General features: G+C 47.9%; 1 protein-coding gene across 2 annotated transcripts in view; it reads right to left on the bottom strand.

Moving 5' to 3' along the window:
• CRYBG3 (crystallin beta-gamma domain containing 3) overlaps positions 1-14354 on the bottom strand; it is a 2312058-nt gene that overhangs the window by 220527 nt on the left and 2077177 nt on the right. For both annotated transcript variants that reach the window (XM_069639009.1, XM_069639010.1), the window contains one exon: positions 1990-2148. In XM_069639009.1, the coding sequence (XP_069495110.1) occupies positions 1990-2148 (159 nt within the window). The remainder of the gene's footprint in view (positions 1-1989; positions 2149-14354) is intronic.

The raw sequence follows: 14354 nt of genomic DNA, 5'->3' as shown, positions 1-14354 counted from the left end.
ACGCAGGCGCGCGTGGGGGACCAGGTAAATGCATGACGCCATCATGCCCAGTAAACGCATTGCTTTGCGTACCGTTATTTGTTGACCGGACTGATAATGCGGAATTTGCAGTAGTATATTCCGAATTCTTTCTTCTGAAGGAAAGGTCAACCCCTCCTGGGTATCCAGGATTGCTCCTAGGAATTGTTTTGAGGTGCTTGGCACCAGGCTTGACTTCTTCTCGTTGATTGAGAAGCCTAACTCGCTCGTTGATTGAGAAGCCTAACTTGTGTAGGAGGTCGATAGTCCTTTGAATGTTTGTCCTGCAAATTCCTGGGGTTTCCCCCGTTATGAGCCAGTCGTCCAGATAAGGGTACACTAGGATTGCCTCCCTGCGTAGGTGTGCAGCCGCCACCGCCAGTACCTTGGTGAATACCCTTGGTGCTGAAGCTATCCCGAAGGGCAGTACCTTGAATTGGTAGTGGCGACTGTCCACCTTGAAGCGCAAGTACTTTCTGTGTGCTGGGAACATGGAAATATGAAAATAAGCATCTTTCATATCCAAGGTTGCCATGTAATCCCCCTTTTTTAGGAGGGAGATTACCTCTTGTAGCGTGGTCATACGAAATTTTTGGGGCTTGACATACTTGTTGGCAGGCCGTAAGTCCAATACTGGGCGCATTGTCAAGTCTTTCTTTGGCACAAGGAAGTAAGTTGAATAAATACCCTTGTTTACCTGGTGTCCCGGGACGAGTTCTATCGCGTCCTTTTGTAGAAGAATGGCGATCTCCTCGAGGAGAATCTTCTGATGTTCTAAGGAGTGTACCTCTTTGTCGTGGAGGATGGTTCCGGGGACGCTGCAGGCACCAGAGAAAAGGAATAATCTATGGGACTCCACTGAACTATGCTAAGCATCCGACTTGCTCTCACTACCATCCCACTTTACTTGTACACTCCATGCATGTGGGGTATTTTTAACTTAGGGTTCATTCTTGGAAGGAGGTACACATGTATACTGAACCCCCAGGTTTGGAAGGTGATCCAAAGCAGAGTTGTCGAGTCTCTCTCCAAAGATCTTGGAAGGAAATGTTGGGCCACCTGATGGGGGGCAGTATGCAGGTAGCCAACCTTGCAAGTTTCCCCTTTAGCTTTATAAGCCTGTACGGATCCTGGGGAGTTGTTGGAGGGAACTTCTAATGCCTTCTCCAACTCCGATAGACCCGGAGAATGGCCCCAGAAGTACAACTCCAACCAAGGCCTCAAGGAAGCATCCGAGAATGGGTTGACTGCCTACATATGATGGATCCTGCCAGATGCGAAATAATCACTGGGATTAATGGTGTGGTCCAATAAAGTATAGTGTTGCAGTCCAAAAGCCACACTGTTTGTGCAAGAATGACTGATCTCTGGTGATGCCAAAGGTAAGCGGACATTGATCTTGTGTCAATGCAGACCATATCCCACACAAATAGCAATTTATTATTGGAATCTTCTATCTGGGTTTTCATTGGGAAGTATTTCCAACACAGCGAGTGAAAATATTTAATGGGATTGGATCACATATGTCCAACTTAATTCATCACCACAGTGGCATAAAATGAATGGCTACTATATACCGCATACTTTTTTCCATGGTGTATGCAGCAAGAAATAAAATGAAGCAATAGGAGAAAAACAAGCAAAAAAAAGACAAACTAAATTAATTTTTGATAAAGCGTGAGCTTACAACAAAGATGTTTGAAATTATTAAACCATGGTTGCCTATGATTGGCACCTTAGCATCTGCTAAACTGGGCAACCTTTTCATTGTTCAATGCAACTGCGATTTTCAAATTACATTTGCATTACCAAATTATATTTACCTCATATATAGCGTTAAGAAGGGTTTTACGGCTTTAGTGTGGTTTAAAACCAATGTTTGAGTAACATTGTGAATATATCGTTTGGTTAAATATATATATATATATATATATACACATTTAGAAATGCATTATGTGCAGAGAAATGTACCTTTGACTTGAATAATCCCCGGCAGTAGTACCAGACCTGAGAATTTTTGCCATTGCAGGGTGCGATGCATACCGATGTTGCCTTTGCATCAGTTAGCTTTCCAGTAACAGTTAAATATTTATCCTGCGCTCGGTTTTTAATTTTTACATATACTGCTGGCTGAAAAAAAAATGAATGCGTTAAGTAAAAAAGAATATAATACAGTCTCAATGTACAAAGGAATTATTTTAAAAAAAGAATCAAGATTCACTTTGAGATAATCAGAACATTACAGAATGTCAGTTTTCTATTTCTAAAGTGTATCCGAGCAAAGTAGCAGCAAAGTGCTTTACAACGAACAAGATAAGGACATATGGGATACATTACTCACCGTAATCGTATTTCTGATGCTTGTATCTGCTTAGATCACATACTGTGCATAGGCCGACATCTAGTGGAAGCTGCGGAGTATTACAGCTTGTTTTTCGAAACTCGAAAATGGGCGTCGACACAGGGCGTGCCAGTAATACTATCCCTAGTGTGACGTCCACTGTACCCAAGATCCCTCACGCGTCTAGGATCCTCAGATTGTATTTTTTCTGACATGAGGTAGCATGAGGAGTAGCGTGAGTACAGATAATCCAAGCAGATAGACAGAAAGGTAAGACTACAAGTAATCATGCGCCTTCTCTCGGAGGGGAGGAAGGGTGGGTCGCATGTGAATCTAAGCAGATACAAGCATCAGAAATACGATTACGGTGAGTAATGTATCCCTTCTGAGGCTTGTGGAGTCGGCTTAGATCACATGCTGTGCATAGATTAGCGAGCAGTACCAGAAGAAGGAGGTGGGATGTGAGAAGGGTCATGAGCAAATAAGTGTCTTAGAACCGCTTGTCCCACTTGTGTATCTGCCTTGGAATGGGTGTCAATGCAGTAATGCTGAGTAAAAGTGTGAATAGAGCTCCAAGTAGCTGCTTTGCAAATGGTGTCAAGGGGTACATTTGCAATGAAAGCCAGAGTGGCCCCAATGCCTCTAGTAGAGTGGGCCCTTGGCGTAAAAGGCAGAGTCTTATCAGAGAGTGAGTAACACAGCTGGATACAGTTAATAATCCACTTCGAGATGGCACCTTTAGAGACGCGATCCCCCTCTCTGCCTTTAGCTACGGAGACAAACAGTTGATCTGTTTTCCTTAGCGGTCTGGTCTTATTTACATAGTAGAGGACCGCCCTACGCACATCTAGGGTGTTTAGTTTCACCTCAGCCGAGCTTTGCGGGTTCTGGAAGAAAGCCGGAAGCTCGATGGACTGGTTTATATGGAATTTAGATATAAATTTAGGTGAGAACCTAGGGTGTGTGCGTAAAACCAGTTTGTCTTTATGGATAGTAAAGAAGGGATCCTGCACTGACAGAGCCTGAATTTCACTGACCCTTCTTATAGAAGTAATAGCTACTAAGAAGGCCGTTTTATAAGTCAGGTGTTTGAGACTGCTTTTATGCATGGGTTTGAAAGGGGGGCCCATGAGCTTGGCTAGCACCACATTAAGGTCCCACCCTGGTGGTGGGTTTGAAATAGGAGGGTGAAGTCTACTGGTACTTTCCACCACGAAACCTTGCTATGGGAAGTGGTGTAAGCCGAGAGGGCTGCCAGGTGTACTTTCAGTGAGTTAAAAACCAGTCCTGCATCTAGCAGGTGGAGCATGTATGTAACAATAGTGGAAGGAGTGCAATCAACCGGGTTGATTTGTCTACTCTGGCACCAGATAACGAACCTCTTCCACTTGTCAAAGTAACAAGTAACCGGTGCCTTGTGTTTGGTTTCCTAGATTCCTTTAGGATGTCCATACACCTCTGTGGTAAATTGAGGTGTCCAAACTCTATGACCTCAGGAGCCATGCTGCCAGGTTCATTGAGTTGGGTTGCTGGTGCACTGTTTGACCTTGGTGCTGGGACAGTAGGTTGTACCAGGCTGGAAGTTTGATGGGCTCGCACACCGCCATCCTGCGTAGGTGTGGGAACCACGGTTGTCTTGCCCACATGGGAGCAACTAGGACGAGCGTCATCGACTCCCTGTTCATCTTGTTCACCACTTTCCTGATGAGAGCAGTTGGTGGAAAAGCGTACGCAAACATCCCTGACCAGTTCATCCACAGGGCGTTCCCCTGGGAGTCTGGTTGGGGGAACCTGGATGCAAATCCTGGGCATTTTCTGTTTTCGCTTGTGGCGAATAAGTCTATAGTGGGGAAACCCCACTGAGAGAAGAGATCTTCTACGACCTCTCTGTGAAGAACCCATTCGTGTTCCTCTGGGAGGGAGTCTCTGCTCAGAGCATCCGCTAGGGAATTGAGCTCCCCTGGACTATGTTGTGATGACAGGAAGATGTTCCGTCTGAGTGCCCATATCCAGATTTTCTGGGCAAGCTTGGACAGATTTGGCGAGCGAGTCCGTCCTTGCTTGTTCAGGTAGAACATGGCTGTAGTGCTGTCCGTCTGGATTTGCACTGACAGGTTTAGTAGGTGGCGCTCGAACGCCTGAAGCGCTCTGAATACTGCCAGAAGCTCTAGCAGGTTGATGTGGTTCTTGGCCACTGAGTGAGACCAGAGACCCTGAGCTGTGTGGTGGAGATGGTGAGCTCCCCACCCCGTCAGACATGCATCTGTAGTGACTACTGCCTGTACTTTGGGATCGTAAAAGGGTTTCCCCTGTGCAAGATTTTCTCTTGTCCACCAGTGAAGGCTTTGTACTAGTGTTGGCGAAACGACCACTAGATCGTCCCACTGACCACTTGCCTGAGACCACTGTTTCGCCAACCATTCCTGCATGGGACGCATGCGCAGGCGCGCGTGGGGACCAGGTAAATGCATGACGCCATCATGCCCAGTAAACGCATTGCTTTGCGTACCGTTATTTGTTGACCGGACTGATAATGCGGAATTTGCAGTAGTATATTCCGAATTCTTTCTTCTGAAGGAAAGGTCAACCCCTCCTGGGTATCAAGGATTGCTCCTAGGAATTGTTTTGAGGTGCTTGGCACCAGGCTTGACTTCTTCTCGTTGATTGAGAAGAATAACTCGTGGAGGAGGTCGATAGTCCTTTGAATGTTTGTCCTGCAAATTCCTGGGGTTTCCCCCGTTATGAGCCAGTCGTCCAGATAAGGGTACACTGGGATTGCCTCCCTGCGAAGGTGTGCAGCCGCCACCGCCAGTACCTTGGTGAATACCCTTGGTGCTGAAGCTATCCCGAAGGGCAGTACCCTTGAATTGGTAGTGGCGACTGTCCATCTTGAAGCGCAAGTACTTTCTGTGCGCTGGGAACATGGAAATATGAAAATAAGCATCTTTCATATCCAAGGTTGCCATGTAATCCCCCTTTTTTAGGAGGGGGATTACCTCTTGTAGCGTGGTCATACGAAATTTTTGGGGCTTGACATACTTGTTGGCAGGCCGTAAGTCCAATACTGGGCGCATTGTCAAGTCTTTCTTTGGCACAAGGAAGTAAGTTGAATAAATACCCTTGTTTACCTGGTGTCCCGGGACGAGTTCTATCGCGTCCTTTTGTAGAAGAATGGCGATCTCCTCGAGGAGAATCTTCTGATGTTCTAAGGAGTGTACTCTTTGTCGTGGAGGATGGTTCCGGGGACGCTGCAGTAGCTCTATACAATATCCCGTGGATACTGTTGACAGCACCCATCTGTCTGATGTGATCCCTTCCCAAGCCTGGGTGAAGTTTGAAATGCGTCCCCCTACTGGGGTTGCGTGGGAAGGGACCCTGAACTGAGCGTCACTGCTTTGGTGGAGGCGTGCTGCCTCCCTTGCTGGGGCTGCCTCTGCCTTTACCACGACCTCTCCTATTACCTCTGCCGTAACCCTGGGTAGACTGTTGGTTGTTGTTCCACTGTGTACCCTGCCCCTGGGAATAGTTAGATCCTCTCTGGGAATTTTGGCCGCGTGGGCGACGAAAATTACTATTCCCTCTCTGGTTAGGGGGTTTATTGGTTAACTGGCCAAGGGATTTGAGTGTCTCGTATTCGTCCTTGGCATTTTTCAGTGCGTCTTCGATCGCCTTACCAAACAACAGATCGGCTTCCACCGGTTTGTCTAACAATGATGCCTGAGTTTCTGCCTTAAAACCAGACTGCCGTAACCACGCATGTCTCTTGATAACAGTACCTTCTGCTATCAATCTGCCTGCGTTGTCCATGGCGCCGAAGGTTGCTTTTAAAATGCAACCAGACACGGCTCTACCCTCTGCGGAAATCCGAGCTAATTGTCCCTTTAACGGTTCAGGAGCAGAGGCTATGAGAGCCGCGACTTCTTCCCACTGATGGCAGTTGTAGCTGGCCAACAGGGTGGTGGAGTTAGCAATCCTTGCTTGATAGGCGGACGTTGAGGCTACCTTCCTGCCGAAACCGTATAGTTTTTTGCTCTCCTTGTCGGGAGGAGCTTCTGACGAAGACAAGGGTGTCCCAGCCCTCTTACGAGTGTTGGTGACAACTAGGGAGTCTGGCTTCAGATGTCCTCTTATATAGAGAGGGTCAGACTGTGCTGCCCTGAAAAGTTGTTCAACCCTGGGATTGACTGCTCTGGTGAGGTTTGGGTTCACCAGGGACGGATCTATTCTCCGCTGAATGGATTTAAGGATAGGGATGGTCTGGGCAACAGGCCTCCTTTCTCCCACTAACTCTTCTGCGAAGTCCCTTTCCTCCTGTACACCGTGGGTGTCAATGTGGAAATGTTCTGCTGCGCGAGCGAGAACCTCATTTAGGAGGGGTTGGTTATCGAACGGGGAGTCGGTAACCGGGGCTTCGTTCTCTACCGGGGAATCTACTCTGTATGTTTCCGGGTCATCCTCTTCTTCTTCCTGGTCCTCATCATCCCCCTAGTAGCCCGTCCCGGTTTGCTCTTCTATCATACCAAATTCCTGGTCTTCACAAAAGGAAGCCTCTCCTTGATACCGAGAATATGGTGTTGCGTAAGGTTGTACCTCGAAGGGTTCAGACCTCATCGGGGTTTCAAACCGGGCCTTCTTACTCGGGGGGATAGGATCAGTTGAGCCTGAGGGTGTGGCCCCTTGTGGACAATACGAGAGGAAATGTTCTGGATTCTTATCATAAAAATCAGCCAAAGAAGACATTCTTGACATGACCCTATCTATGTCTTCACTGGACCATTTTTTGGAACTGGGAATTACTCTCTCAGCAAGTCTATGGGATTTATCTTGAGTAGCTTTGCTGGTTGTGGACCTATCAGCAGACCTGGGCTTGTCTGTCTGTTTAGGGGGGGTGGAGTGTTTCACAGGTGTGGAAGAATGTACATGTAGTTTCTTCTGCTGTTTTCCCCCCTCCCCGTGCGTAGAAAAATGTTTTCCCTGTACCTTAGTGGCTCCGGAGTTTTTCGACGCCTGGCGTCGAGGATCGGGAGAGGTGTCCCTGTCCTTCGAGCGTGGGGCCTCGCTGGCTTTAATTGCGGGCTACGATTCCTGGAGCGCGGCCTGGGGGTGGAAGTCGTCTTCGTCTTCCGACGATCGAACTTCTGTTAGCCTAGGGAGCGAGGCACTCTTGGCAAGAGTGAATGATTGCCTGGAGTCATGCGGCGATCTTGATCGAGAGCGCCCAGAGGACACCGAATCGGACCGTTCTGTCTGTGCCTCTTTCCGAGAACTCGACGTCGTCGAGTCTCGGTTGGACTTAGTGTGTTTAGTGTGTGTAGTATGTGAAGCGCTTGTGTCGCCGGGTGTCTTCCCCATAGCCGCCCTGCCGGACGACCTTCCGAGGTCGGGGACCTGCGCTGGGCTGTCTTTCGACGCCGTAATGCCCTCGCCGTCCGAAAGTACGGCGTCGCTGCCATCGCTGAAGGCGCCCTCCGCTGCCATGGCCGCCTGCCTGGCGTGGTGGGCCCAACGCTTCGTCGAACGGTCCTTAAGTGTCTTCGGTTTAAATCTACTACACGCTCTGCAGTTCGCTTCGGGGTGGTCCCTCGGCAAGCAGAGATTGCACGTGGCGTGCCTGTCGACCCAAGGGTATTTGCGATTGCACTTGGGGCAGAATTGAAAAGGGGTACCCTCCATACGCACCTTGAGGCAGCGGGCTGTTAAGTGTAGGAAATGTATAAGGTGTACCTATATACCAAGAGTGTAGAGTATGTACCACCCTCCACTCTCCCTACTTGCAGGGCCGAGGCCAGCGGCCTACCAGGCCCGGGCCGAGGCCAGCGCCTTCCGAGGCCCAAGTCCGTCGTGCAGCAGCTGACGGTCGAAATCTTCTCCAGCCGGCGTCGAGTGTCGAAGTTCGACGTTGGGGTGGGGAAGGATGTCAATAGATTATTATTTTAAATTTTAGCAAAAGTATGGCTAAGGCCAGGGGACTCCGCAAAATGCTTCCGACCAGTATGGCGGAAAAAAACAATATGAGGATCCTAGACGCGTGAGGGATCTTGGGTACAGTGGACGTCACACTAGGGATAGTATTACTGGCACGCCCTGTGTCGACGCCCATTTTCGAGTTTCGAAAAACAAACTAATACAGGGTGTGGCCCCTTGAGGGTCATACGAAAGGAAATGTTCTGGGTTTTTGTCATAAAAATCAGCTAAGGAAGACATCCTTGACATGACCCTGTCTATGTCTTCACTGGACCATTCTTTGGAACAGGGTATGACTTTAGTAGGCAACTTAGAGGACTTATCAAGGGTACCCTTGCTGGATGTTGATGTCCCAGTAGATTTGTGTTTGTCTGTCTGCTTAGGGTGGAAGGATGGTCTTACAGGAGTGGAAGGCTGTGCTTTCCGCTGTTTCCCCCCCTCCCCCTGCGTGGAAAAATGTTTTCCCTGCCCCTTGGAGGCCCCAGATGTATCTGTGTGTTTCGAGCGTGGGGCCTCGCTGGTGTTAACTGCGGCCTCGGTCTCCTGGAGCGCGGCCTGGGGGTGGAAGTCGTCTTCGTCTTCCGACGATCGAACTTCCGTTAATCTAGGGAGCGAGGCACTCTTGGCAAGAGTGGATGATTGCCTTGCGTCATGAGGCGATCTCGATCGAGAGCGCCCAGAGGACACCGAGGCGGACCGTTCTATCTGTGCCTCTTTCCGAGAAGTCGACGTCGTCGAGGTTCGGTTGGACTTAGTGTGCTTAGTGTGTGTAGGGTGTGTAGCGCTTGCGTCGCCGGGGGTCTTCCCCATAGCCGCCCTGCCGGACAACCTTCCGAGGTCGGGGACCTGCGCTCGGCAGTCTTTCGACGCCGTAATGCCCTCGCCGTCCGAAAGTACGGCGTCGCTGCCATCGCTGAAGGCGCCCTCCGCTGCCATGGCCGCCTGCCTGGCGTGGTGGGCCCAACGCTTTGTCGAACGGTCCTTAAGTGTCTTAGGCTTAAACCTACTACACGCTCTGCAGTTCGCTTCGGGGTGGTCCCTCGGCAAGCAGAGATTGCACGTGGCGTGCCTGTCGACCCAAGGGTATTTGCGGTTGCACTTGGGGCAGAATTGGAAAGGGGTACCCTCCATACGCACCTTGAGGCAGCGGGCTGGTAAGTGTTGGAAATATATAAGGTGTACCTATATACCAAGAGTGAAGAGTATGTACCACCCCCCACTCTCCCTACTTGCAGGGCCGAGGCCAGCGGCCTACTAGGCCCGGGCCGAGGCCAGCGGCCTTCCGAGGCCCAGATCCGTCGTGCAGCAGCCGACGGTCGATGTCTTCTCCAGCCGTCGTCGAGTGTCGAGGGTCGACGTTGGGGTGGGGAAGGATGTCAATAAATAATTTTAAACTTCAATAATTAGCAAAAGTAAGGCTAAGGCCAGGGGACTCCGCAAGATGCTTCCGACCAGTATGGCGGAAAAAAACAATCTGAGGATCCTAGACGCGTGAGGGATCTTGGGTACAGTGGACGTCACACTAGGGATAGTATTACTGGCACGCCTGTGTCGACGCCCATTTTCGAGTTTCGAAAAACAAACTGTAATACTCCGCAGCTTCCACTAGATGTCGGCCTATGCACAGCATGTGATCTAAGCAGATTCCACAAGCCTCAGAAATATATATATATATAGCAAACAATATTGAGATAGATTACGTGTTAGGAAGAGAAAAGTGAGTGCAGTCCAATCAAAACAGACTACAACTCAGAAAATGCTACTGAAGTCTAGTAATTGCAACATTTACACAAGTATTAGGTGACGTTCTAGTAATTTTCTCATCAATGTTACCCCTAATCCCAAAATGTTTCATACAATGTGTACTGTATACATTTTTGTTTTTGAAATAATAGAAAATAATGCTTTTATATGTCAAGTCATTTTTATTGGGGCTTGCAGAGCATGCAAAGTAAATCTTCAATGCATCATGACCAATAATACAGTATGTTCCAATAATTGGTCCAATTAAAAAAGAAGCAAATCTTGATAAAATGGTACACTCAGAAGTACTTTAAGTACCCAGTCGTCTTAGACCCCTCCCCTCCCCACTCTAAGGAGTGTAATCAACAGACAGGCTTAATGAGTGTCAGTGGTGCAGATGCCCTGTTCGCCCCATGATTTACCTAGAAAATCTATCAACATCACTAAATCTTAAAAGGTGTTAGCACTATCATGCTCAGAATTTGATGCCCAATAGAGCTGTGTGGAGGGGGTTGGCTGTGGGTGTGTTACAGGGTGCACTGCACAAGGAACCCCTCTCAGCCTGAGATAGGGCCTGCCAGAGTGGAAGCCAGAGCCAGTCCTACTTCAGAGGGAGAAGGGGGCAATTGAGAAGGCTCCAAATTACTTCCCCCTCCCCAAGTGCCTGTTTATAAATTAACAGTACCAGCTGGCATCCCCCCATATCGTTTGAGAACCATGCTAGCCACTTTCTCTCTTTTTGTAGAACCAGAAATGAGGCAGACGAAGTACAGCAATCCACCAGCTCCTCATGCTAGATGCCTCCAGTCATCTGAGTGACAGAACTAGCAGGGAGAGAGAGAGCTGGTGAAGAAAGGAACAGAGATCTCCCCAGAACAGGTGCGGGCTCCGCACTAACAGCTACGACAGAACTAACCAAACCCTTAGAACATGGACTTGCCGCAGAGCAGCTTTCGCCTAACTATTCTTTACCTACCGTGGAGATAACCGAAAAGAAGCTCCCTAACGAACTGCCACACTGTGAAAGGTGGGCTGCCACTGATGCAGCACAGAGGCCCTGTGCAGAGAAAAGAGGTGGGGCATATCCCACTATTTGGAAACATCAACTATTGTAACACCTACCTGGTAGGCAAGATAGGACCAAATTGGTTTGGGTAAGCAATCCAATGGGAGAAGTAAGGGGAGGATACAAGGGGCAACAGGAAGGTTTGAGCTGTTCAGATGTGGTTTGAGGAGGAGGAGGCAGACCAAGAGAACAGGAAGGATGGTGGTCTGGAGTGTGGAGGTGATTTAGAGAACAGGTGAGGCATTGGTTGGGGAGAGCAAGTGGTACTCTGTGGTGTGTGTACAATTGGATGGGTGTGATTTCGGAGTATTTTTCTTTGTAGGAGGAACATATTTGCAGCCTATGGTAGGCTTTGATCCTAAATACAGAGGACGTATTTCAGTCTCTTATTTTGTGGGACCATTATTTTGCATGGCGAGTGGAGGATTAGTAGGTTAGCCTTGAACAGATGGTCTTCTCTGTCAGTAGGGCTCCTCAAGAGCACATAAATAGGTTTTTGGCACTGTCTCCAAGTCCAAACGAGGAGTACTCTTAACTTCACTAACCTTAAGGGTGGCTTGGGAAAGCGTTGGTTTAGAGTTCACTTCTTTGTGTTTGGGAGCTGTTGGATTCTGTACTTCTTAGATCATTGTAGCCTGTGTTATTGCCCACTCGAGAGTTCTTGAGTGGTCAAAATCAAAAACTTAGCCACTTCGCACTTAGGAAAGGCATAGAAGAGTGTAATTTTAAAGTCTCAACTTTCAGAATTGACACAGCGAGTAATCTGGGCAAATGTGCGCTTGAGCAAACTATCTCAGCACACATTCAATTGTAAAACAAACTGGATTTGGGCTAATAACAGGTTAAGCTAACTCTCACTCATATTGGTTCACAATTGTTCTGTCCACAAAGAATTTGTGGGTATTGTTTTGAAGGTGGGCTGCACTGGCACAGGTTGGTTGGTTACTTAAGCCCCATCTCCAAAAATAATAGACAATTAATGGTGTACCCAAGCTATCTGCACCCAAGAGCCCTTCCTGGATTCTTGAGATCAATTCTAAAAATTAATGATCAGTCTGACAGTCCTATGCTTGACAATGATTTATAAATTCCCCTACAGCCAACACGTGTTTCAGCCCCTTCTAGGCCTGCCTTTCTTAGGGCTTTTAGAGTTTCACATTAGCCCCTTCAACTCAAAGGAATTCCCTTTTTCTGGCACTCAAATTTAATTATCCATGGACATCTTTCTCCTGGGTAATATCACCATATAAGGCGTGCTTCAAAGCGGCTCTCAATATTATTGTTTGTTGTAGTTGCCCCCACTGATGCGGATTTAGAAAATGATTTTGCCGTTGCATACGTATTTTATTGCCCGCTCTCTGTTGCGCCAGAAGCCCAACAGAGACCAGGAAAACAAAATCTCTGCAAGAGCAAAATCATTTTCTAAATCTGCAACATTGAATACATACATAAAGCAGAAGAACTCAAATGGACTATAATATATATATATATAGTGAAAACTGGCAGTGTGACAAATGCAATTTGGTCGTGCGTGTCATTGTACAAAAATGTTAGCCTGCGAAGAGCATCTTTATTCATTGTTGTCCTAAGATAACAGACATCTAATGAATTAACCAATGTAACAAATGGAATTATAGTAGTTATAGCAATTCCACTCCATTGAGCACTTTGTATCCAGTTGAAAAGAAAGTTGTAGAGAGTTGTGAATCTAAGTGGTCTTGCGACGGATCAAACAAAACCCTGCGCACAATCAAAAGTCTTCAATGTTGATACAGTAAAGAACATTTGTGGCAACGTTGATAAAGTTGGTCAGAGCCCAACAGAGGGAGATCAACTGAAAGCTTTGTGATGAAGTGGGTCTGAGCCCGACAGCGGGGGACCGTGGTGAACAGAAAATCACCCGAGAATGTACACTTGTAAAACCCTAAGGAGAAAGGAACTTTGTTGTTTGTCTTATTGCATCAGGCCCTCTGTTAAAGAGACTTGCATGTCCCTCGTGCTAGAGCAGCCAGAGACTGTGCTAAGCCGAGTGTGCTGCCTTGTCCCGTACTGAAAACGTGGGGAAGGGAAAACCAACGGCTTGAATATCCTGACACATCATTTCTTGAACACTTTTCTTTTGCATAACATTGTTTCCCATACTATCTGTATTTAGAAGGAAGGATTGGCAATAGGTTTATTACTATAGGCTCTTTTATTTTGACAAGACACCACTAGGACTAGGTAATTATTTTTTGATGGTCGTTGCCTGCTCCCATCTCTAGATTTAGTTTAGATAGGCATTTTTCTAACCCAATTGAAGTTCAATAAGGAACAAGTTACTTACCTGTAACTGTTGTTCTCCAGCATGGGTCTGGCATGGATTCACATGCTCATGAATATTCCCCGTCGTCAGGCTGGGAATCCTCGGTAAAGAAAAAATCAGTATCAGTTTCGTTTCTGATCTGTCTTTCTTAGTAGTAACCAATCACTGATCTCTGGGTCATACTGCCCCCAGCCAATGACTGCCCTCTCCCTAACCCCCGCCTCTGGCAGCCATCCTCAGATTTGGTAGCACGCCAAGTGGCAGTATGACCAAGTGAAGAGCCGCAGAGGGGTAGGTGGGAGGGTTCGCATGTGAATCCATGCCAGACCCATGCTGGAGAACAACAGGTAAAGGTAAGTAACTTGTTCCTTCTCCAGCATGGGGTCTGGCATGGATTCACATGCTCATGAATAAAAGAATACATAGCAGTATACATATGCACAACCACGGGAGGTGGCAAAGGCTCAACCATTAAGCATTACATACAAACTCAACATTAAGCAATTCTTACCTCCTCACCAGGCTCACCTTAGGAAAATAGGTTGCGCAGTACTGCTTGGCCGACCCTGGACTCCTCCCTGGAGTCCCGATCGACGCAGTACAATCTAGTGAAGGTGTGCGTCAACCTCCACATAGCAGCCCTGCAGATGTCCAGCAGGGGCACACCAGACAGGAACGCCGTGGTAGCAGCGATCGCTCTGGTCGAATGGGCTCTCGGACGGCCGGGCAGCGGTCGGTTTGCCAACCTGTGACAGTGCATGATGCAGCCGGAGAGCCATCTGGAAATGGAAGTCTTTGAGAGAGCCTTCTCTTGATTCACAGACCCAAAGTTCACAAACAGTTGCGACGTCTTCCGAAAACTCTTCGTGCGGTCCACGTAGAACTTCAGCGCTCTAGCTACATCCAGCGAGTGCAAA

This window comes from Ambystoma mexicanum, chromosome 7q (assembly GCF_040938575.1).
Source record: "Ambystoma mexicanum isolate Mex_15411 chromosome 7q, UKY_AmexF1_1, whole genome shotgun sequence".
NCBI classification, from domain to species: domain Eukaryota; kingdom Metazoa; phylum Chordata; class Amphibia; order Caudata; family Ambystomatidae; genus Ambystoma; species Ambystoma mexicanum.
This window is presented reverse-complemented; position numbering and strand designations above follow the sequence as displayed.